This window comes from Trichosurus vulpecula, chromosome 7, assembly GCF_011100635.1.
Source record: "Trichosurus vulpecula isolate mTriVul1 chromosome 7, mTriVul1.pri, whole genome shotgun sequence".
Classification (NCBI taxonomy): Eukaryota; Metazoa; Chordata; class Mammalia; order Diprotodontia; family Phalangeridae; genus Trichosurus; species Trichosurus vulpecula.
Window position 1 is genome coordinate 185404960 of NC_050579.1, and position 26405 is coordinate 185431364.

The 26405-nt window shown below is 39.2% G+C and overlaps 1 protein-coding gene across 1 annotated transcript in view; it reads right to left on the minus strand.

Moving 5' to 3' along the window:
* The window catches only part of SPACA1 (sperm acrosome associated 1), a 46212-nt gene extending 25876 nt beyond the window's left edge, over positions 1 to 20336 (minus strand). Inside the window, exons 1-4 of the mRNA XM_036765865.1 lie at positions 20198 to 20336; positions 19879 to 19965; positions 14864 to 14920; positions 1234 to 1335 (exon numbers count right to left, since the gene is read on the minus strand). Of these exons, the coding sequence (XP_036621760.1) occupies positions 1234 to 1335; positions 14864 to 14920; positions 19879 to 19965; positions 20198 to 20336 (385 nt within the window). The remainder of the gene's footprint in view (positions 1 to 1233; positions 1336 to 14863; positions 14921 to 19878; positions 19966 to 20197) is intronic.
* Positions 20337 to 26405: the final 6069 nt, after the last annotated feature.

Genomic DNA, 26405 nt, shown 5'->3' on the forward strand with positions numbered 1-26405 from the left:
GATAAGGAAACTAAGATAAACAGGGTTAAGTGACTTATCCAGAGTCACACAGCTAGTGGGCATCTGAAGTCAGATTTAAACTCAGGAAGATGAATCTTCATTACTCTATCCATTGAGCCACCTAGCTGCCAATACATATGTGTGTATGTGTGTGTGTGTCGGGGGGGAGGGGGGGGAGAGAGAGAGAGAGACAGAGAGACAGAAAGAGAGAGACAGAGAGACAGAGACAGAGACCAAGAGATATCAGTATCAGATTTTATATTCTTGGGCTCAAAGATCACTGCATATGGCAACTATATGAAATTAAAAGATGTTTGCTCCTTAGAAGGAAAGCTATGGCAAATCTGGACAGCATACTAAAAAGCAGAGACATCACCTTGCTGATAAAGGTCCATATAGTCAGAGCTTTTTTTGTTTTGTTTTTACTGGTTTTTACTGTAGTTTTACTGGTTTTTCCAGTAGTAATCTATGGCTGTGGAAGTTGGATTATAAGGAAAATCGAGCACTGCAGAATCGATGCTTTTGAATTGTGGTGCTGGAGAACATTTTTGGGACTCCCTTAGCAGGGAGATCAAATCAGTCAATACTTAGAGAAGTTAATTCAGATTTTTTGGAAGAACAAATGCCGAAGCTGAAGCTTTAACACTTTGGCCACATAGTGAGAGGACAGAACTCGTTGGAAAAGATCTTGATATTGGGAAAGATTAAAGGCAAAAGGAGAAGGGGATGGCAGAGGATGAGATGGATAGAGAGTGTCACAGAAGCAACAAACATTAGCTTGGATAGACTTTGGAAGATAGTAAAGGATAAAAGGGTCTGACATACTATGTCCATGAGGGCACATAGAGTCAAACAGGACTCAATGACTGAACAACAAAATGGAAAGGGAAAGCGGGGAGATGAAAGAGAGAGGGGGGAGAGAGAGAGAGGGAGAGAGAGAAGGGGAGAGAGAGAGAGAGAGAGAGAGAGAGAGAGAGAGAGAGAGAGAAGGAGAGGAAAGAAGGAAGGGAGGAAGGAAGGAAGGAAGGAAGGAAGGAAGGAAGGAAGGAAGGAAGGAAGGAAGGAAGGAAGGAAGGAAGGAAGGAAGAAAGGAAGGAAGGAAGAAAGGGATAAAACATTTTTACCTAAGTACATTTAAATGATAACTTCACCCCATTTGTAGAACATTTCCAATCTGCTTTCCCAGGATAAATACTTCTACTCAGGCTTGCTTGAATACTGAGTCTTACTTACATCCACAGTCTATTGGTCCTCTGCATTCTTCCACTCGAACAACACACTTTGATTCCCCTCCAGGACAGCCATTTGTTAATATAACTTCTCTAATTCCAATGCCTTTGGTAGAGGGAAAACAAACACATAAATCACCAATAAATTTTTAGAAACCACTTTAGAGTTTTCTTCTTTTTTCTATCAACTCTTTTCCAAGTGTAATTCTATGGTCTTCTGACGTTTATATTTATTCACAAAGTTTATAACTCTTGCTTCAGGCTCCCTATGTTGGATTATTCTATGAATATCTCCATTTGCACATAGCAAATGACTTAATTTGCATAGAGGAAAGCACAATATTTCTGGAGATATAATGCAGTCCCTAAAAGTCATGTTTTGTCTGTCAAATATGTGCATCCTTTAACATTTTCCAAACTATTTAATTTTCTTAAATCAACTCAACACTACAGAGGAGTAGACAAGGGTTCATTTAGCTTAGCCTCTCATTACTCAGAATGCAACATGCTAAAAGACCTGCAATGTAGTTGTAAGTTAAAGAAAATTATCATAGAAACCTCTCATTTCCCCAATTGGCTTTTTAGCATCAGGAGAAGTTTTAATCCTCAAAGTTAATAATGTGAAAGACAAGGAGAAGAGAAAGATTGAAGGTGACATTTAGAGGACTCCATTTAGACCATGAAGGGATGAAAAAAGATCAATACTTTTGATAAGGAAAAGCAGTAAGGTAGGACAGTAGCATGACTTCATTTGAATTAATGAAATTCTTTCCTTGACAGTACCAACTCATGGTAGAATTTATAAATATGCTTTAAGCAGACATTATTTGTTTTTGCCACACTGTACATAAATGGTTTGCTGAGATTAGGTGTGGGATCACTTGTAGATGATGGAGAATCAAATGAGAACTAATTTTCTATGACTTCAAATAGCACTAGCTGACCTGCTTTTGGACTCTTTGGACTTCTCCATCATGCCCTTATGCCCTAGGAAACTCTATTGGGAAATCTCATTATGCTGCAAGATTGAATTAGCCTTGTACTCCCACCTCATCAATATTCTCTGCCCTTCAAGAGCTTCAAAAAGTCCACATAATGGAAGCCAAGCACTGGTTTCTCCCCATTTTCCACCAGTTCATTTGCCTTTGGACTTCTTTCCATTTCTCCATATCATACCCCTGCACAGGCACCTTTCTCCCCACTCCTGCCCTTACTTTTCAGCTTCTTTTTGTATGGTGTCTTCCTTAATTAGAAAGAAAGCTCCTTGAGGACAGAGACCATTTCTTTTTAAAATTTGTAATTGATTCCCCAGTGGTTAGCATAGTGCCCAGCACATAGTAGGTGCTTAATAAATGTTTATTGTTTATTGATTATTGATTGACAGAAAAAAAATGCTAACTATTCCAAGAAAATGAGTATTCTTAATTGAAAGAACACTAATATTACTGAAATATTGCTGCAAGGCCAAATAAGTGGAATTAATGTGTAATTCCACTGTTATTTTTATGTGCTGGTCTCTGTATTAGCTGATCTTAATGTCAGTCCCTGTCAGAATTCCAGGACAGATTATTAAGTGGATGGTTTGTGAGCCCTTAAAAATGGAAATGAGAAATGTGAGTTCATGCTTTGTGCTACCATGTGAACTCTCTGCAGTTTGAAATGTAAAAAATACTTGAAGCAGTTGGGAGTTGTTAATAGCTAAAGGCCAGAGAGAATATTAGAGATGGGTGGATAGACAGGGATACATTTCAAGGTGAAATGGCCTTCCTAAATAGACACAGAGCAGTGAAGTTATTGCTATGACTCATACATCTAGCAAGTGTTTGAGGTGAAATTTAGACTCAGGTCTTCCTGAGTCTAGGCTTATCCATTGTACCACCAAGCTGCTTTATAAATGAAATTATATGTTCAAATCACTTTGCACAGTTTAAAGGGCTTATACATAAATGCTACAAAGAACAATAGCGCTATAATTCTTGTAGAAATATTAGCTTTTATTATTGTGATTACAGAATCAAGTACATTTTATAAGAAAAAGTATGATTTGCTAGCAAAAAAAGAAAGAAATAGCCTTCCTAGACCTATCAAAAAACAAAACCAGTAGAATACTTCTATCTTCTAATTAACATAGTAACAAATAACACTGGAACAGAGGAACCTGCGGTAGATTATCTAGTTGGTTTTTTTTCAGATATAGGCAAGAAATTGGAGAAGTTGGGGCACAGGTAGTGGTTTATCACTTTTGCTGATTGAAGGTAAGAAATTTAAAAGAGAAAGGAGAAAATGGAAAATGGCTGGCCTAGGAAATTATATCAGAGGATGGGATTTGTCCTTGCAATGGATGGAGAACCAGACCTGGAGTCAGAGAGACTCATCTTCCTAAGTTCTAATCTGGCCTCAGACACTTACTAGCTATGTGACCCTAAGCAAATCACTTAACCCTGTTTGCCTCAGTTTCCTCATTTGTAAAATGAGTGGGAGAGGTGGCAAACCACTTCAGTATCTTTGCCCAGAAAACCCCAAATGGGGTCACATAGGGTCAGATACGATGGAAAATGACTGAACATAAGCTATGGAAATAACTGGAGCTTCACCAGGGACAGATTACATCTAATAAGAGCAAGTCAGAATGGATTTTCTCTTTAGACTGGCTGACCTGATTAAGAGACCTTTAAGCTGAAAAAGGTGAGAGAGGATGAGTGCCTAGATACCGCTACTAAGCAATAAATCGGGTATAACATAAGAAAAGTAACACTAGAGATGTTCAGAACTTCATAGGACATGAGAATAGAGAAGAGGAGCAGAAATAATATTTTAGTCTCATATAGTTATATGGCATTGCCAAAATCGTGGGTAATAAACAAAATGTACTAGATGTTTTAACTCCAAGTAAAAATGCCCTGGTGATATCATTGAAACTTGGCTGAATGACATTCATGACTAAAATGTAGCAGTAATAAAATACACATTTAATACAACAAGAATTCATTAAGTGCCTTATTGAAAGCACTGTAATAGGTGCTGAAGAGGAAAAAAAAATTAAATACCTGCTCTCAGAGAGCTTACGTTCTTGGGGGTGGCATGTGATATACCATGTACAGTGCACAGATTAGTCAATACAAAGCATAAACAGAGCAACTCTAGGTAAATCATTTAACCTCCATCTGACTCAGTTTTTTAATCTGAAAAATGGGAATAATAACAGCACCTACCTCCCAGGGATATTATAAGGATAAAACAAGATAATATTTGTAAAGTTACTTTGCAAATTTTCAAGCTCTATATCAAATATAGAAACAAAACTGAGGATATCATGAAAGACCTGGTATAAGAAGTGGTATTTGAGCTGATTTCTAAAGGAAACCAGCAATTCCAATAGACAATGAGGAGGAAGGATAGCATTCTAGGCATAGCTAACAGCCAACACGATGATATAGCAGCAGGAGATGGCTATGAACAGAGAAAAGCTAGGGGGCTGCTCATTTTATTGGAATAGATATTTCAGAAAGATAATCAAATAAGACAAAAATTTAAAAAGCAGGTAGGAGCCAAGTGAAAGAGAAGTTTAAAAACCAGGGTGAGCATTTTGTACCTTATCCTACAAGTAATAGACACACTAGATTTTTAAGTATGTGAATGACATGAGCACATCTGTATTTTAGGAATATCAATTTGGCAGCTGGGTAGGATACCTTAGAGAGGGAAAGATGCCAGAAGTAGGGAAACCAATTAAGAAACTGTCTAGGGCAGAGGTGGTAATAGTTACCCAAACTCTCTCAGTCCCAATTTTCTCATCAGTAAATGGGAAAGATAATAGCATCCGGTTTGTTGTTATTAGGAACAAATAATATATGTAAATTATTTTGCAAACCTTAAAGTGCTACAAAGAGTAGAATGAGTGGAGAGATAGAAATTGATGCATGAGATAATGTGAAGGTAAATTCAACAACACTTGGCAACTGATTAAACATGGGGAAAGGAGGAGGAATAACAAAGTCAATGATGGTTCAGAGATTGGGAATCCGGACTCCTAGAAGGATGGTGATATTCTAAGCAGAAACCGGACGTTTGGAGGAGGGATGGTATTGAGGAGAAAGATAAAAATTGTTTGGGACATGTTGAGGTTTAGGGGTCAATGGGATATCTAAGGATGGATGGTAGGCAATGATAATTCAGTTCCAGAGTTCAGGAATATGATTATGGCTGAATATACAGATAAGGGAATCATCTGAATAGGGATCACAAGTCAGCCCATGGGAGTTGATAAGATCACCAATACAGAGGATGTAGAAGATGTAGAAGAGGGTCTAGGACAGATCCTTAGTATATTCTCATATTTAGTAGGCAGGAGATGATGATCTAGCAAAGGAGTCTAAAGGGATACTGTCAGACTGGTAAGAGGAAAATCAACCAAGAGCAGGGTGATGGGATCTAGAAAAAAGAAAGCATCCAGGAGAATAAGGTGGCTGAAGGTGTCAAAAGCTAAAAAAATGTTTTTAAGAGTAAAGTTCTATAAGGTCTGAGAAAAGGTTGTCGGATTTAGCAGTTAAGAGATTGTTGGTAACCTTGAAGAGAATAGTTTTTATTGAGTGGTAGGGTCAGAAATTAGCTTTTTCTATTGAAAAGTGAACAGGAGATTGGGAAATAGAGGTAATGACCATACAGTAGAATGACCCTTTCTAGGAGTTTGGCTGTGAAGGGAAGGGGAGGTATAGAATAACATCTTAAAGGGATGACAGGATCAATTTAAGTTTTTTTTTTTAAGGACAAGGAGATGATATGTTTGTGTGATGGAAGGGTATAGAGAGTTTGAATGAGAGAGAGGGGGAAGGGGAAAGAAAGAGGGGGGAATAATCAATGGGACAAGTTTTTGGTGGAGACAGGAGAGAATAGAATCAAATGGACAAATAGACAAGGTCTTGTCAAAGATTCAGATCCCTGAATCAGGATCCCCAAAGATTTTGACAGGTGTAAATAAAAGGAAATATGGAGGCTCAAAAACCAACTCAGAAGTACAGAGGTGGAGAAGGGAAGGATGTGATCAAAAAGAAATTCATTAGAACTGAGGGTTCTCATGCACTCCAATCTGCAATTTATCTGTAATGTAGTTATGGAGAGTTGCCTAGGAGAATAAAAGTTCACATAGTTAGTATGTGGTTAGAGGCAGGACTTAAACACAGATCTTCCTGACTCCAAGACACTGACTCTTTGATCTACTATCTCTCTTAGGTGGCCTTCCACTGCATAAATAGAATTATAAAGTCCAAGAGAAGAAAGTCATAATTCCACTGTATTTTGAACTCTCTTCATGCAACAACAGGAGTATTATTTCTGATTCTACATTTAAAATCTCAGAAAGAGTGTTAACAAGTTGGAATGAATCCAATGGAGATCAATCAACAAAAGCCAGAGTAAGTCTCAAGGACATTGACCAGTTTAAGATGGAGTGCAGAGGAAACTAACCAGTATGGTCAGGAGACTCGGTACATTATGCTATCTAAGGGTCAATTGAAGAAACTTGGAATTTTTAGCAGGGAGAAAAGTCAGTGAGACTATGATAATTGTCTCCAAATATCTGAAGTGTTATCATGTGGAAGTGGCATTAGGTTTTCTTTTGGCGCCCAAAGGCAGAAAGAGGAACAATGGATGGAAGATTCAGAAAGGTGATTTCAGTTCCACATAAAGAAAACACTTCCTTAAAATCTACAGCTCTCCAAAAGTATAATAGGTTATCAAGAGGGGAAGTCAGTTTTTCTCTCACTGTAGGTGCTTACTTACACAGATGCTGGAATTCTAGATTTACCCCTTGGATGTGGGTTGCTAGAAATCACCTCTGTGCTTCTCAACCCTGAGCTTCTCTCTATCCATTATGACTTTTTCGCACTGAACAGGGAAGGCCATGGTCTATGACAAGAGCCCAGATGCTATTAGACCCATGGTCTTACCCATAAAGCCACTGGCTCCCAAACATATGCATATTTGATGTCTGCCCTTATTTGATTGTAAGAACCCCAAAAGTCCCAACTGTATGCCACACAGTCTGAGGGTAGAGCACTGGATTTACATAGCCCCTTAGCTTGGGTTTTAATGCAAAGAGTATGGAACCAGGAGCATAGATAGAACAATGCCTCTAGTGTGGATTCCCTCATCTGGAAAAAGGATGGAACCATCACAATGGATGCCTAATTGAACCTGAATATAGGGCTTCCACATCTGCTGGTGACAAATCAGTGACTACATAAAGCAACGAGTGGTATGCTATAAAATTCTCATCCTACAGTTTGGAATGTAGGGGTTGGCAGATACAACCAATTTTTTGAGAGGGTACTGGCTGGTTGGTTTCAATACTCCATGATGCATATACTAACAAATAGGAATGAAATACAGCCCAACAGACCCTGCAATTATCCCAGTAGTCCTGAAACACTCTAGGTTCCACAGTAATTGATTCCTGTGACTTTTCTATATGAATGCTACTACTACTGGCTTAAGCAGAAAGGAAAAAGCCTTTGCTCCTAGATTATAATTCGGTTCACTGGACATCATCTTCTGTACGTAGCATACATACAAGAAAGATAAAGCACAACCAAAGGCCAAGCATCCCTATTGAGAGATCCAAACTCTGATGCTTACTACCTGTGTGATCTTGGGCAAGTCACTTACACTCCCTAGGTCTTAGTTTTCTCATCTGTAAAATGAAGGTTTTGGACTAGATAACTTCAAGGTCCATGGCAACTCTCTATCTATAACCCTATGATTTATGATTTTAAAGGGGCCTTTCAACCCCAATTGCCTTGCCTTCCCCCCCACCAAAAAATAAAGTGGCCATATGGATCCTTTAGTCCAAACTCCTCATTTTACAACTTATGAGAGGTAATAGCATCATTGAGTTAGAACTGAAGGAGACTTCAGAAGTCATCTAATTGAATCCTTTAATTTTGGAAATAAAGAAAAAAAAGGTTAAGGAGATAATATGACTTGGCTAAGGTCTATAGTAGAGCTGCAGCCAAAACCCAAACCTCCTAACTCTTAGTCCAAAAGCCTTTCACAGTTAGATAGACTCTGCTCAAAAATTTGCAAATTTTCATCATCAGATGATACTTCTTCAGGCATGACACCAACCCATAATTTCTCCTAATGTATTAGTGTATTATTTCCAAGCACAAACGAAATTTAAAATCACATCTTTAATTTGTCAATGATTCATTCAAGCAACCCTGAGGCAAAGTATTCAGCATGGTGGGACTAGAAATAGGGGCATATTTGTACAGACAACATAGAATCATGAAATGAGATATGGAGTGGTCTTTGAAGTCATCTACCCAAACTCCTTCATTTTACATTTAAGGAAACTGAGGCTAGAGAGGTTAATGGGTGATAAATGACAGAGGCAGGATTTGAACCCAGGTTTTCTAGATTAGAATCCATCCCTCTCAACAATGCACCACACTGTCTCATATATTGTGCTGCTTGATTCTATCTCCACATCACTTATATGTGTCTCCATATCTCCATTCAGGATTCCTCATCTCTCAACTGGACCATTGTAATAGTCCTGTAATTGGCCTCTCTTCCACCTGTCTTTTCCTTTCTATAATCTTATCCTCCATATAGCTACCAAATTGGTATTCTTAAAGCACAAGTCTGACCAGTCCAGTCTCTTGCTCGAGATTCCCTTTTTGCTTCTAAAATAAAACATAAACTCCCTTGCCTGACACTTAATACCCTTTAAAATTTGACTCCAACCTATATTTCTCAATTCCACATTGTTATCCTTCACTTAGCCTACAGTATATCTCTCCATCTCTAGCCTATATGACTTTGCATAACCTGTTCCCCCACTCTCCCCTGTGTCTCAAATGTTCTCCCTCTTCACCTCTGCCTCATAGAATCCTTATCTTCTTTCAAATCACCGTTCTGGCACCACCTCCTCCAGGCAGCTTTTTTCTGATCTCCCCCATTATTAGTCCTCATCTCAGTAGAAATTATATTCATTTTGTATCTATCCTGTATATGTTTATCTGTGTGCATGTTATTTCCCCCAGTAGAATATAAACTTGAGGGCAGGAGCTAATTTGAATTTGTCTTTTTGTCCCCAGAGTACCTAGAGTTTGACACACAGTAGGCACTCAATGAAAGTTTGTTTAATTAATTAATTAATCCCCAATCATTTATTAAAGTACTTTCTATGTGCCAGGCATTGTGCTAAGCATTGGGGATACAGAAACCTATGGAAATGTCTGCAGGAGGTATCAATTTTCATATTAAATCTCTATTGCAACATTGTACATTTTGAATATCCTACTCAATTTAAGTACAAGCCACCATATTTTCCTTGATACTTTCTCTTTTCTTAGATTCCATGACCCTGTGCTCTGTTGGTTTTCCTTTTACCAGTCTGATAGTATCCCTCTAGACTCCTTTGCTAGAGCATCACCTCCTGCCTTCTAAATATGGGAATATAATAAGGATCTGTCCTAGACCCTCTTTTTCTCTCTACATCCTCCATATTGGTGATCCTATCAGCTCTCATGGGCTGACTTGTGATCCCTATTCAGATGATTCTTTTGCCTGTACATTCAGCCATAATCATGTTCCTGAACTCTGGAACTGAATTATCTTTGTCTGTTTAACATCTGTACTTAGATATCCCATCAACATCTAAATCTCGACATGTCCCAAACAATTCTTATCTTTCCCCTCCATACCATCCCTCCTCCAGACTTTCCTGTTTCTGCTGAGAATATCAACATTCTTCCAGGAGTCTGGGTTCCCAATCTTTAACATACTATGCTAACTGCTGGAGGGATGGTATCAAGATAATGGGAAATCTGTGGTTTCTGTGCTCAAGGAGCTTTTAGTATCAGAAGAGAAATAAGCTATGTCTGCATATAATTGACACCATATGACATAACGGAGAAAGATATCATAGCCATAAGAAGTACAAATGGAAGTCTATGAGAGGAATGAAAAAGGGGAGATCACCTCCAGTTGGAGGTTATTAAGGTGGAGGAAATGTGTATGTCCTCTACCGCCACATATAAACTAGGTGGCCCAGTGGATAAGAATGCTGGACATGGAGTCAGGAAAACCTGAATTCAAATCTAGCCTCAGACACTTAATACCTGTGTGACCCTGAGCAAGTCAATTAACCCCTGTCTGCCTCAGTTTCCTCATCTGTAGATGAGGAAATTCATCCCAGGGTTCTTTTAAAGATAAAATTGGATTTTATAAACCTTAAAGCACTACATAAATAATAGTTATTATTTCTTCTCCATAGCATACTTGAGTTTGGATTGGGTTTTGAGTAGGCCAGAATGGGGATGGAGATGAATTAGCTTTTGAGATAGGTGAGCACTTGCTGGCCACTGAAAATTGCTGGAAGCTGCACAGTCTTAATGGAGTCTTTGAAGTATATTATGAAGAAGCTGAGGAGGAAGGAAGAATAATAGCTCTCCAGCTCCCAATCCTTTGAGTTTATAGCATACTAACCTTTCCTGGATCCATCTGCATCCCTTTCTAGCCTATACCACATATACAAAGAGGGATTCCATCCCCTCTCCCTCAGAATGACCTTTCCCTAGCTTTGAAAGATCCCAAAGATGTCCAGATAATCTGGGAGTACCATTTAGGATCTTGGAAGGAGACATATAATCTACATATAGTCAATCTTTTGTCTAGGACAGAGGTTCTTAACCTGGGGGTCTGTGAACTTATTTTGAAAAATATTTTAATAACCATTTCAGTATACTTGGTTTCCTTTATAATCCCATGTATTTCATGCAATTAAAAATGGGAACATTACCCACAGGAAAATAAAGAAACCCTAGTCTTAGGGACTATAAATGCGGACAATAGACCATGGAACGATAAAAGATAGTTGGAGTGTTCCAAAGGTCAAAAGGCATAATGTTATACTTGAAATGTCCAGGAATATAGCCTTCCATCCAACCCCCTTCCATATAAAAACCTTAGGCACCCTGAAGGTCCAGTTGAGGGGGGAGGGAGGGAATATTGTCATGGAACAACTAATCCAATAGGTCAGGGATCTTTGGGTGAAAGTATGAGTCCTAGAGGGTGATCTAATTTAGCATTCCATAGTAATGACCTTACCAGAATGTATCACTCTTATTTTTGTGACCAGCCGCAGGGACCAGGTGATGATATGAGTCACTGGATGAATCTTTGGTGCAGGTTGGTATCAAGAAGTCCCAAAGAGCCAGTGAAGAAGAATGCCAGCAAGGTTAAAGCTGCTGAAACCAAATCAGTCATGCAGTTCATAAGAGCATGAGTTTTAGTGCTAGAAAGTGGCTGAAAAATCATCAAAGCCATTCCTTTTGTTTTGTAGATAAGGAAAATGAGGCCAGAGGCATAATTGGATTTATTCAAGGTTACACAGGTTGTAAATAGCAGAGCTGGGCTCTGAACTCAGAACTCACGACTGCAGATCCAGTGTTCTTTTCCACTTAGTCATGTAACTGAAGGAAGAGAGACCCTCAGTCAATAAACACATTCTCAAAGTCTTAGTGTTTGGTGTACGTGCGGGACAGAAGCTATGGGTCAGTAATGGTTTGGCATCAAGTGATTCTGATACACAGTGGGCAGAGACAGTACTAGGAATACTAGGGGCTTACAGAGATGGTTAATTGAGGCTGCTCTGGGTCTACTGTGTAGATTATATTACATAAGCTCAGGACAGGTAGTTAGAGGCAATGCTCAGGCCCATGTATCTCAAAGAGATGACTAGCTTCTCTGGGAACTAGTTAAACAGACCTGGCTCAGAATTACACCAAGTCCTGCCATCCACATCTCTCTCTTTGCTGGATTTGCCAGTTCCTAGTCCTTTATTGGATGGTCATCACTTTAGAGCTGGAAAAGACCTGAGAGGTCACCTAATCCAACATTCCCATTTTACTGATAAGGAAACTGAGTTTCAGAGAGATTAAAGGAGCTTACCCAAGGTCACAAAGGTAATAAATGACAGAGGCAAGATTTGAACCTAGTTCATTTGATTACAAATCCATGTATGTGTATGTGTATTTTATATATGTGTACATACATGAGCATATATGTTGTGGAGATACATATAAATATACTTGTGTGTATGCACACTGCTCTCCTTGTATACTGTGCGTTTTTGTGTTTATGTATGTGTATATGTGTTTATACTAGTCTAGCATGTAATAAGCAATTAGTATAGGAAGGTAGTTACCAGTCTCATTTTCCTCTTCAGCATTCAGACCCCATCTAGATTAATATTCAGTTCTGAGTACCATAATTTAGAGGGACTTTGACAGAATAAGGCACATCACGAAGCAGATCATCAGGATAGTGAAAGGATTTGAAAGTATGTCAAAGGAACCTTGGGACAGCTAGATGGTGCAATGGAGAGAGCACTGGGCTTGGAATCTTATCTTCCTGAGTTCAAATCCAGCCTTAGACACTTACTAGCTGTGTGACCCTGGGCAAGTCACTTGACCCTGTTTGTCTCAGTTTCCTCATCAACAAAGTGAACTGGAGAAGGAAATGGCAAACCGTTCCAGCATCTTTGCCAAGAAAATCCCAACAGGGGTCACATAGAGTCAGATATGACTAAAATGATTCAATAACAACAACAAAGGAACCTCATCAGGATGGTGAGATTGGAGAAGAGGACATCTATGAGGCTCACAAAGTCATAGATTTAAAACCAGCAGACCTTAGAGATCATCTGTTACGACCCCCTCATTCAATAGACTAGGAAAATGAGGTCAAGAGAGGCGATAGGACTTGTCACAAAGTCAGCAAAAGCCAGGAATTGAGCATGACTCTGACTTCGAATCCAGTGCTATTTTCCACTAAGCGGCGATTGTTGTTTTCAAATATTCAAAGGCTGAGAACAGGTGAGTAGCAGCTCCAGGGAAGTTGGTTTCGACTCAATATTAGGAAGTCCTGTCCAACAACTAGAGAGATGGAGTAGAGCAGTCTACCACACAAGCATGTGGGCAAGCTGAGGATGGATGACTGACTGGCATCTCATTAGGCATATTGTAGGCAGGGGATTCCTGAACATAGCAGTGGGTTGAACTGACAGCCTTTTCATGGATAAGATTCTATGGTTCTATGAACAAAAGATAGAATGAAGGAATTTGGTCCAGGGAAGAATAGTTTGCATAGGAAGCATTTACTTCCTCTAAATATGCATCATGAGAGCCAATGTAGCACAATGGTTACAAAGCCAGCCTCTGACTCAGGAAAACCTATGTTCAAGTCCTGGTCTTTGACACATATAGACTGTGAAACTATCTTAAAGTCACCTAACCTCTCAATGCCCCCAGCCAACTGTTTAAGACTCAAAGTTACCAAAGAGTTGCTGATGTGCATTGTTATGGGGGATTTCCTGTCCAGGAGTTCTATAGACAAAATCATAGGTTTGGTCCAAAAATGTGTATCGTATAATTTGAGAAGTTTTTGTATTTCTCAGAGATAATGTATAACTTATCAAATGAGTTCTCAAATGACAGATACCATACATATAATGATAGTGTCAGGAATCAGAGATCCTTCTCCACCTGCTGTGAATATCTTATGAAGGCAGCAAGAAAAAGTGTAAATTGCAGCTAGAGATTCACACATTTACTATAGGGATGCTTCTTACTTTGTGATTCCTATTATCAAGAAGGGGTGAAAAGACTGGGTCTCAGAAACTCTTTGATTAAAGAATCTAGATGTCTGAATAGCTGACTATACACACTAAAAGAAATAAATCAATTGTTATAATTGCCTTTTACTGAGTTTGGGAACTCTGATGACCCTAAATATGGGACATAGAATTCCACCTTGATACCAGCTCAGTAGGAATTCTCCATCTTTTGTTATGACACTGCTCAGTGCTATCCCTCCCCATTTTCTCTCTCCTATCAGTTTTTTTTTTTCCATATCTTTTATCTGCTGCCAAATCCACAGCAATTAACCTGCTCTCTGGAGGGCAGATTCTATTCAGAATACAGTTAATTTTATTTGTGAATATACGGTGCTTTCTGAACAATGTGGTCCATACCATCTGAGGCCTTATTCCTATCCCCAAGCCAGAGGGTTTATCTCTACAATAAGGCCAACAGCTATTCAGAGAGAGGACAAATAATCAGAGTCAGTCAGAGGCCTGAAACATTATCTCTCCCACAGTCCATAACTCTTTTCTCCAGTGTATGATATATGGCCTACAGCTTGCAGAAAAGAAAGATGGAGAGACTGCTACAGACCAGCCTATTGGGGGGAGGGGATCAAATTGCCAGTGTTGGATGTGGGGAAACATACTTGATCTGCATTGGAAGATTTCTTTATTTTCTTAACACCTCCCAGATGATCACAAATGAAGAAAATTGTTACTTAGGTGAAGGCAGCTCCTGTGCCAATTAATAAAGGAAGCTGCATTAAAATTAAGCTTTTTAAAACAAAATAAAAAAGATCTGCCCCAAACTTTTAAGGATATTCTTTAAAATTCCTTTTGTTAATTATAACTATTGGAAATTGAAATTAATGAAAGGTGAATAAAAGTAAATGACTGCATATGCCAACTGTTACAGTTAGCATTCCCTCCCCCAAACCACCCCCTAAAAAAGTGTAAGTACATTTTCATCTGCTGTGCTACTTACCACATGTAACTGTGCACATTCCGAATTCTACCTCATTGGCTACTGTATTATTTATACCTAAACATAAAGCATGAACGCATATTTAACAATCAAATTCTTCCCAGGTGGATTCCTATTAGTCAAGGAGAGAGAAAAAGACATACCTTATTGTTGGTAAATATATTTCTTAATTTTGTATGTGGTACAGAAATAAATAACTAAAATAAGTGTTCTATTGCTAATTATGCAAACAGAGCCCAAGTGCTTTAAAAAATCAACTATTTTTATTGTGCCATAAGAAATGACAAGCAGAATGGTTTCAGAAAAAACCTGGGATGATTTCTATGAACTGATGCAAAGTGAAGTGAGCAGAACCACAAGAACACTGTACACAGTAACAATGATATTGTAAGGATGATCAACTGTGAAAAACTTGGCCACTCTAATCAAGACAATGATCCAAATCAATTCCAAGGACCCATTATGAAAAATGCTATCCACCTCCAGAGAGAGGACAGATGGACTCTAGATGCAGATTAAAGAAGGTTTTTTTAACTTTCTTTGTTTCTTATTTATATTATTATTATTATTATTATTACTATTATTTGCAACATGGCTAATATGGAAATATGTTTTGCATGATTTCACATGTAAAATTTCTATCATATTGCTTGCCTTCTCAATTGGTGGGAGAGGGGTGTGAAGGAGGCAGAGAATTTGGAACTTGAATTTTTTTAAATGAATATTAAAAATAAAAATTTTTAAAAGAAAGAAATCAGGTATTCAAGGAGATAAACTATAAATGGGGTTTCTGTTCAAAAATCCACATATATCTTTTAAAACAATATGTTTTCTTTACCAATTAGTCCATGTTAAACTAATGGTAAGTGTAGGATCTAGTGATCTGCCTCCTTAAAGGCTATCTTCCAGCTAGCTAATATGTACACAGATAGCTAGGTTTCATGCATTGGATTTATTAAAATTATAAAAGCTATACACAGATTCTATTCATTTTCTATATTTCCATGTTTATTTCCAGAAATTGGCCTTGGTATCAGATGGAAAAGGTGCTTCTATGTTGCATCCAAATATCTGAGGAATGAATTTACGCAACAAATATTAAATTCCTTTTAAATCCTAAAATCATATATTTAAAGCGGAAGGTCAGCAAGTCTAATTCCTTCATTTTACAGACAAGGACCTTGAGGCCTACAGAGGTTGCGAGCTTCCTAAAGTCACTTAAGTTAAGTAAGTGGCAGAACCAAGATTCGAACCCAGATCCTCTGATTCCCAATCCTCCACTTTTCCATTGTACCATACTAACTCTGTGATGAAATGTCTCAAATTTTCCAGCTCTTCCTCATTTGGATTTGAAATTCAAAGGGAAAAAGCTGAGATATAAACAAATGTGAACTTCACCTCTCAGACTGGGAGTCAAGTCTCAACTAATTACAACAGAAAAAGAAGTTGTGCGTGTGTGGTCATGTGTGTGTGTGTGTAAGTATGCGTGCATATATGTACTTTTTTTTACCAACCTACTATTACTATCATTTACTCACACTATCACAGCATATTTATCCAAGACAAAAATCATATTCTATTAACCAATACCTGTCAAAACTATACAAATTTTTATCCTTTTTCTGATTAATATAATGCCTTAATACCTTAAGGAAGATAAGTTTCATGTGTAATTTTTGCTTAGACTAATAGTAACTAGAACCACTGTACTTTACACATAATAGAAACTCTAAAAATATTTTAATGGATTTGTTATGGTGGATTTCAAATAGAAGCATAGGATGGATCATAGATTTGGTATCAGAAGGAATCATATAAAGGTGATCTAGTATAATTCCTTCATTTTCCAGACAAGGAAACTGAAATCTAGAAAGGTGAAGTGAGTTTCCCAAGATCACACAGATAAAATGGAGCAGAGTTGGAGTTTGAACTCAAGTCCTTTTGATTCCAAATCTAGTACTTTTCATAGTACAAGTATAGATTTCCATTACTGAAATAATGGTGGTTATGGTCAGGGCTGCTAGGTGTCACAGCAGATAGAGGACCAGGCTAGGAATCAGGAGAATTCATCTTCCTGAGTTCAAATCCTGCCTCAGGCACTGTTAGACCTTGGGCAGGTCACTTAACACTGTTTGCCTCATTTTGTTCATCTGTAAAATGAGCTGAAGAAGGAAATGGCAAACCACTTCAGTATCTCTGCCAAGAAAACCCCAAAGGGGGTCACAAATTAGACTCAAGGAAAATAACCAAACAATAACAACAAATGGTTAATTTCAAATAGAATCGTTGGAAAAGTCGTAGCTTTTAGATCTGAAGGGATGATATGAACATGAACTAATACAATTCCCTCATTTTCCAGATTTGGAAACTGAGGCCAAGAAAGGTGATGTCAGTTTCACAACATTGCATAGGTAAAAGGGGGCAGTCCCTTTGAATTTAAATCTAGTAATTTTCCATCTATGGGTATTTATTTTATTACTGAAATAATGGAATATTTTACACTGCTATAGTAAGAAACAAATTAAAACTCAACCTGTGTACACAGTAAAGGAAGGTAAGGTCATAGATATTTAAATTAACATTCCTTTATGTGCCTTTTTTACAAAGAGAAAATCCTGAATCAATCAGCAAATGCTTATTGAATGGCCACTATTCCTTCTTCATCATGCTAGAAATGGTGATCATGTGACCATATTAAGTCTGCCATTCCATCTTGTTACCATGAATAAAGTGTGTGGAATTTTCCCTTATGGATTCAAAGAAAATCTAGCTCCCAGAACTATTTTCTAAGGATGAGATTTGAATTAGTAGGAACATTTTCATTTTCCAGCATCTTACAAGATCTTTTTTCCCCTTAACTTTAAGTAGCAAAGCAATAAGAAATTGATGACCATGACTCACTTTAAAGGGCATTTGCAGATATTTGTTACTTGCAATATTTTCAGATACACCTAAGTCAATATTTTAAAACAAGAAGGCTCAGTAAAGCAAAATTTGTGACCCTTTTATCTGTACAGAACGCTTGGCTTATTTTATATCAGATAAATAAAAAGTTTTATTATATATATTTCATGGGGGAAAATCTTTATACACAAATCTTTCACATCATAAGATAAAAGAAAATGCTTTTTTTAAAAATAGCTGCAGTTTTAGTCAAAGAAATGCTAGGATTCTCAAATCAAAGACCATCTAGCCTTGGGTTTGAAATGTCATCAATTCATATGCAACTCATACATCAACTTCAAAACAAATTGTATAAATAATGAAAAGTAATATGTAAAATATTTTATATGTCTCTGAGATATTTATTATAGCCTGCTCTGACCCTTGACCAGTTTAATATTAAAATACGTGGGGATGGGGTTTCAAAACCAGTATGTAGAGGTAAACTCATGTGTACACTGAAATGTTCATTCTTCCCCAAGTTTAGAATCACTGAATCACCTTTTTTACACTTCCACCGCCAAGTATCTTTCTAACATTCCATAATGTCATGCCATTTAGGCAGCTACAAACCTTGATCCCACAATTAACCCCAGTCAGTCAGTTCTTTTCTGACACCGAAGATCATTATGTCATCAAGGAAATAGGAAAAGGTTATTAAACAATGAACGTCCTCCAGGTAGATGGATATTTAGAGACAGAGAGAGAGAGAGAGAGAGAGAGAGAGAGAGAGAGAGACAGAGAGACAGAGAGAGAGAGAGAGAGAGAGAGAGAGAGAGAGAGACAGAGAGAGAGACAGAGAGAGACAGAGCCAGAGACAGAGAGAGATGGAGATAGAGATAAATAGATACATAGATATATAGATATGGAGACAAAGATAGAGAGAGAGAGAGAGAGAGAGAGAGAGAGAGACAGAGAGAGCGACAGATAGATAGATAGTCTGAAAAGCATGAGACCACCAACTAGACTAGGAGGTAATCTCATGACCAGTCCTGGGCACTTAGCTATAGGAACCTCAAAAAAATCAAAACTTGCACCTAAGCTTTTGCTTGCAAGCATGTGAGCAACTAATCAATATAAGTAACACCTTATCAAGCTTCCCTGTTTAATGAGGCAGTATAATGCAACAAATTTATGTGCCAGGCAGGTACAATAGCAATGGCTCCTTTGGAATTATTTGAGACAGTCACAAGTTAAGTTCCCTGTCTGGTGTTATCACTCGGGTAAAAAGTGACCTGGGACAGCTGTGTGACTTCCTGGGAGCATTAAGCTGATACATATATGTGTGCATTAGACACAGATACAAATATAGATGTGGATATAGATACAAATAAAGATATGGGCATACGTATAGTCATATTTCTATTTATATCTCTATCTATCTATATCTACATATCTGCTATTCCAAAAGTTTTAATGCAGTTTTAAGCTGTTAAACCATAAAACTTCACTAAGACCTTAAGGACATTCGGTGTTTATATCCACATATATACATAACACAATTCAGAGATCCCTGTGTTGCTCAGTGATGCTAAAACTCATACTTTCTCTGTATTAAAAAAAAAAAATTGTTAGGTGGGGGCGGGGCGGTGTCCTAGGGGAAGGTGGAACGTGGTAGTGGCAGGGAAGTGCTTTCTCAAAGTTGGGGCTAAGAAAAAGTGGTCACAAGAGAACTGAGGAAGTTGACTACAAGTTTTCCTTGGTGACCACCTTCAAAATAAAACAAACAAACAAAGGCGTTGTTGGGCTGAATGGGAAAGACACAGAAAAGCTCTCAAGTAGGAATTTGAGTGTTTCTGCCACACATTCTACTTAGAAAAGACAGTGTCACCATTTGGGGATTATAATTCCTCCCCCCTCCCTCCCCCTCCCCGCTGTAAACCAGTAAACCAGAGGGAGAAAACTGGTTCTTGCCCTTTCTTTCTGGGGAGGGTGGGTCTGGTTGGCCCTTGGGACCAGCGCGCTTGTGACGTCACATTCAGAACGTGGCCCCTGCAGCTTCCCTCACTTCCGAGGGGCAGAGCCCATATAGACACACTTAGTACATTTAGAAGCATCATCAACATGCTCACCTTCCTTTATGGGGGTGTTACGGGAGCTTGAGGAGGAGTGAAGTTTGACAGGTGACAAGTCCTGGAAACTAGCTTCCCGGTGGATGCCTGGGGAGGGAAGGTAACTCGCTCTCTCCCCGGGGCTGCCATCCCCTTCTCCTCCCCTCCCCCACTTCACCCCCGGCCCCCGACTAAAGCATGTGAAGTTTAACTAGGGGGTCCCAACCTGGCTCTGAGCAAGTTTCCCCCCTCCTTCTCTCTCTCCAGCCTTAACCCGCAGTCCCTGGCCTTGTACCTTCCCCACTCCCGCCCTCGCCTAAACCCAGCTGCAGCCTCTCACCGCCCTCCGAAGCGAGTAAGACGCGAGTGTTGAGGTCCGAGGCGTTATATCCCCCCACCAGCTCTCTGCCCACCAGCAGTAGGAGCAATGGCCCTAGCACGAACTCCAGCCGCGCAGAGAAGCTACAGCCAGAGCCCATGGCCTCTACACCCTCCAAGCCTAGAGCGCAGCCTTCCCAGAAGTGAGGACGCACAGAACCCTGGCGCACCCGCTGGGCCCTGCAAGCCCCCAATCCCCGGGGCAACCATTGAAGCGTCACTGGGCCCGTCACTATTATTCTGTCTTGGAGCGTTCTGGTGCGGCCTGACCGCCCTTCTCCTCCTCCATCGGGTTGAACTTGGGGAGGAAGAAGGCTTGCACAGCACGTCCACAAGGGCTGGGTTTGGCAGGAAAGTGGAATTGACCTGGGGGAGGTACTAAAGAGGCCTCCAACCCACTCTGTCCATGGTGCTTGTGAGCTTGCCCTAGGTACAGGACAGTTGCAGGGCTAAAAATTAATTTCATTTCCCAGCCTTGGACACCTTTACCTTCTCATTTAGTATTTTCAACTTTGGAGACACCTTCAACTCTGCTTTCCATTGTAGCTTGCATCACAGGTCATAGATCTAGAGCTGAAAGACACCTTACTCCAAACTTCTTTAACAGAAGAAGAAACTGAGGCACTGTGAGGTTAAATGACTTGCCCAAGGTCACACAGATAGTAAGTGGGAGGACTACTATTTAAACACTGGGGTCTTTCTATAGCACTACTTTGCCTAATATTTGTAAACAATTTTCCAGCATTCTTCTTGATTATGACAAGCTGGAATGTGTCCACAAGAACATAACCAGGATTGTGAGAAAGGTAGAGAATTTGGCATATAATAACTGATTAAAAGAATTGGCAATGAACAGAAAAAGATGTACAGGTAACATGAACTTGATAAATACTTGTTCGCTCCCTTTCCCCACCTCTTTGTGAGTGTCTTTCATAACCTTGTTCCTTCTTTTCATTCCCCAATACCCTATGTATCATCAAGAAAAAGGGAGCTAAAAGGTTGACAAATACAAAATTCCTGCCCCTGCCCCTGCCCCAATATATGCATATTTAGAAAGATGTCTTAGACTAGAACACCTCTTAGACTACAAGGAATTGCTTAACTTTCTCCATCCCAGCCCCACCCCAACACACCTTACCAAAAAAAAAAGTGTTGAAGAGCTAGAACTGTAAGAGACCTTAGACATAGTCAAGGTCAACCCCCCTTCCTTCTACAGATGCAGAAACTGAGATTCACAGAGGTCAAAATGTCTTCTTTAAAGTGATGTGAAAGTAAGTAGTAGAGTGGGTCTATATTCAAATCCAAGACTCTTTTCACCACACATTGGCTGCCTTCCTTTCCCAAAATCAAATTCCTTCTCATCAAAGTTACATACCCAAAGTTGGAAGTAAGTCAGAAGGTCATTGGGTTGTGCTACACCGAAACAAACACTTAGTAAATGATGAAAGATGATAACTTATCTATTCCCCTTGTATACAGTGTTAGGACTGGGTCATCTAGGATGTTGGGCTGGATGATCTTCAAGGAAGTTGTTAGTTCTAAAATTCTGACTGTACTATGAAAATACAATAAGCTTTTGTTTCATCATCAAAAATGGTAAAGCTAGAACAAATGAAAAGCAAGTTTTAGAATTAATGGATTTTTTTCCTTCAAGTAGTTAGAAATCTCTTCTTTACGGGTGTGTGTGTGTGTGTGTGTGTGTGTATGTATAATTAAAAGGGCTTGTCTAAAAGGGGTGATCACACATGTGCAAAGGTAAATATGATCCTTACTAGAACATAAGTGCATAAGGGAAATTTTAAATGGACACCTCAACAAGCATTTTACTAATAATGTTTGTTGGCTTACTGTGTGCCAGATACTTTGCTAGGTGTTGGGGGTATAAAGGCAACAATACTATTCTTGCCCTGTGAGCTTACATTCTTGGGGGATCTGGGAAAGTGAGGCAGATTAGGTGCTGTGATGTCAAATGAGGATATTCAACTTCAATAATAGGTAAGTTTGAGGAAAGTATTAGCGTGCCTTAAAGGGTCATTTAATTCATTATTTATGACAATAACAGGAAGTTTGATTTGTTGCTACACCAGGCTTTGGTTTAGAGAACAGGACTTCTAAAAGTAGCCATTATACAAGCTTGAAACCATAGTGTAAAGATTATCTAAACTTTTAGGTCATTAAACTACTTCAAATATGATTGATCAAGAAAGATCAAAATGTATGCAGATTCCTGAAATTTAGAGATGTTCCTTTATTTCATGAACAAGTGAAGTCTTTTATGCTAAGAACATGGATAATAGGTCAGAAAAAAAATTCATACTAGTAGCTTTTAAAAGACATTTTCAAAGGGATAGCTAAAGTAAGTGACAACATGCACTGTCAAATGCAATATTCCAAATAAATAGTTGTTATATTATCATGGGTACAGTTGTTGAACTCAAATGTCAATTTAGAACACCTTCACATCTTGTTGAAGATATTACCTTCCTCTGGCAGAGAAACTTTAGTCACACAAACTCCAATATGTTTAATTTAGCTTAGAGAAACATTTTTGACCTAATAAATTAACAAGATCTGGTGGGAATCAAAATGGAAATTAAGGATCTCAAAGACAAGGTACAAGATTTATAAATGAAATAAAACAAAAACATCTAGCAAAGGAGCATCAAAATTGGAGAAATACTTGAGTTCCTATGTTCAAAGCAATCAATAAGCATTTAGTAATGTGCCAGGCACTGTGCCAAGTGCTGGGGATGTAAAGAAAGGCAAAAACACGGTCCCTGCCCTCAGAGAGCTCACAGACTAATGGGAGAGACAATATGCAAATAACATGTGAGATATACACTGTTCAAATGGGATTTAATCTCAGTTGGAAGGCAATGGGATAGAGACTAGAAAGACCTTCTACAGAAGGCAGGATTTGACCTGAGTCTCAAAGGTAGCTATGGAAACCAGGAAATGAAGGGGAGAAGGAACAACACTCCAAGTATAATGGGAGGGTGGCATATTGCCATATTCCCTAAAATGGTGTTACCCACGTAAGAGACACCTGAGACTTGCTCCTGGGAGGGCTAGTATACATTGGCTAGGAGAAGTCTTTTTTACATTGGCTGCATAGCCAGAACAGTCTGCACCTTTAAATCTACCTGACCAAACACAGTAGTTCTCTTTTTCTGTATTCAAGGCTTCAGGAAGACTCATTCATTCACAGCACCATGACACTATGTGGTAAGGGAGGTAGAATCTAAGGACTACCCCACCCCCACACACACACACACACTTCCCAGCTCCCTCCCCTCACTCCAGGCCAGGTGGCCCTGACAAATGGGTTTGATGACTGATTTGTCTTTTCTAGGTGTAGAGAGTGGATAGCTGGACCCAGAACCCTGAACCATGGGGAATATTTAAGCCTAGGATTCCAGCCAGTTGTTACAATCAGCCCAACGGAAAAGCCCTGAGAAGAGAGGGTACTAGGATGCTTGTCCAAGTAGAAGGGGGAGGAGAATTTGAATTTAGTGGAGTTCCACTATCTAAAACTAAGTTAACCTGTGAACCCTTTCCTTAACCAGAGACGTGAGAGAATATAGGGAAAAGTATGTCCCCAGACACTGGGAAAATGTTGGGTTGGTTTTTTATGTACTTTTTACATTTTTTTCAGGGAGGCAATTGTGGTTCAGTGACTTGCCCAGGGTCACACAGCTAGTAAATGTCTGAGGCTAGATTTGAACTCAGGTCCTCCAGACTCTAGGGCCAGTGTTCTATCACTTTGCCACCTAGCTGTATATTTGTTCTCGCTCTATTTTTGAAATAAATATTTCTTTGAATAACTTAATCTGATTTAAAGTAGTTAAATGCAATTAGAGTGCTCACCACCTAAAATCAGTGCGGGGGGGGGGGGGGGAAGTTAGGGAGAGATCTAAGAGACCTGGCTCCAATTAAGGGGCCACTGAATTACACAGGCACCGGGGACAGCCAGTTAAAAGTTACAGACTTAGGTGATGAAAAGTCTTCACAGGTCAGCCAGAAGTGTGGAGTGCATTCCAATGTAAGACTGGAATGGTAGGAAAGTTCCAGGTTGTGAAGGGCTTTAGTTGCCAAACTGAACATTTTATATTCATCCTGGAGGTAATAGGGAATCATTGGCTTTATATTGAGTAGGGGTGTGACCTAGTCAGATATGCACTCTATAAAAATAATAATACTTAGTAGTATTAAAGTTAGCATATATATGCGTTAATACATATACATACATATACAAATGTTGTGTGTATATAGATATGATATATATATCTCCCTATGTGTGTATATATGGGGGTGTGTGTGTGTGTGTACATATATATATAGTATATATATGTCTACATACGTGTGTGTATAAAACTTTAAGGTTCACAAAGTGCTTTACAAATATTACCTCATTTGAGACAACAACCCTGGGAAAGAGGGGCTACCATTATCCCCATTTTATAGATGAGGAAACTGAGGCAGACAGAAGTTGAGTGGCTTGCCCATGTTTCCACAGAGGTAGTAATCGTCTGAGACTAGATTTAAACTCAGGTCTTAGGACCTTAGGTCTAGTGCTCTACTCACTGCTCCACTTACTAGCTGAGTCCAAATCACTTTGGCAGCTGAGTGGAGGATGAACTGGAGTGAGGGAAGACATGAGGGAGAGAACCAAGCAGAAGGTTGTTGCAATAGTCCAGGCATGAGGTGATGAGGACCTGCACAGAGGAGATAGGAGTACAAGGAGAGAGATGTATATGTGAGATATTGTGAAGATGGAAACAAGAAGAGCATAGCAGATTGCGTATATGGAGTGTGAGAGAGGAGTGGAAAGTGACACAATAAATGATACTGTGGTTGTTAGGAGCATGGTAGGGTCCTTGAGAGTTCTAAGGAAGTTGAGTGTGCAGTTTTTTTGTTGTTCAGTCATTTTGCAGTCACATCTGACTCCTCACGACCCCATTTGGGGTTTTCTTGTCAAAGGTACTAGAATGATTTGCCATTTCCTTCTCCAGGTCATTTTACAGATGAAGAAACTGAGGCAAACTGGGTTAAGTGACTTGGCCAGCCAGTAAGTATCTGAGGCTGGATTTGAACTCAAGTTTTCCTGACTCCAATCCTAGCACTTTATCCACTGGGCAACTTAGCTAACTAGTGTGCAGTTAGTGACATAAAAATAAACAAGAAACTGTTCCTGTCCTTTAGAAACTTATTGTCTAGTGAAGAGACAAGAAATGAACACATAAAAATTTCAATAATAAAAGATCAAAATAGTAATTTGAAATCATAGAATGCATGCCTCAAGGCTTAATTGAATACTTTGATGGATCTGTCATCTCATCAATGTAGGTAGTCCATGCAGTGAAGGAGAGAGCAACCCATTCTTAAGGCTGGGCAACTCTTTCTCTGTGTCCCTCCCTATGAATTCTATATTTTTTCTGTGGGAAAATGGGTTAAGCAGGCTACCTCTACACTAATTTTCAAGTGACTTATCAAAATGTTGAACAGAACAGAGGCAAGGATGGAGCCCCATGGCATTCTGAGGGAGGCAGGCTTTGGATTGACACTAAAGAATTAATCATGATGCTTTGAGTCTAGCAGTTCAACCACTTCCAGATTCACCTAACAGTGCTATCATCTACCTCCCTTCTCCCATCTTAGCCACAAGAAATCTAGGTATATTCTGAAAATAGCGTTACCCTAGTCCAATGGTTCCCAACTTTTTTATTTTTTGTTACATGAAATCCTTTCAACAAAAACAACAACAAAATATGTTTTGAAACCTCCAGGACAATCTGATATATTACCCATAAGCACTTATTAAGTGCCTACCATATATCCATCACTATGCTGTGTACGGGGTGTTCAGAGGGGACTGGCACATCTTCTGTAAGGCTTGCTGGGTCCTTTTCAGGGCTGCACATCCACCTTTGATGTCCACCTTTCACCCAATTCTCACTTATGGTTCCAAGAAGCTATTGCATGCACAGCAACCACACTGAGGTAAAACTGTCTTGGTAAATGGGCTACACCAGGGTAAGAGTAATCGACAAGCCTCTAACTCATCAGTGATTTAAGAGGATGTCTTCGCCAAGCATGTGAAACTTTCCCCAGTGGAAAGAGCAGAGGAGAGCAATTTGTTCCAGTGCCATGAAGGTGGCTGAAGCAGTTGC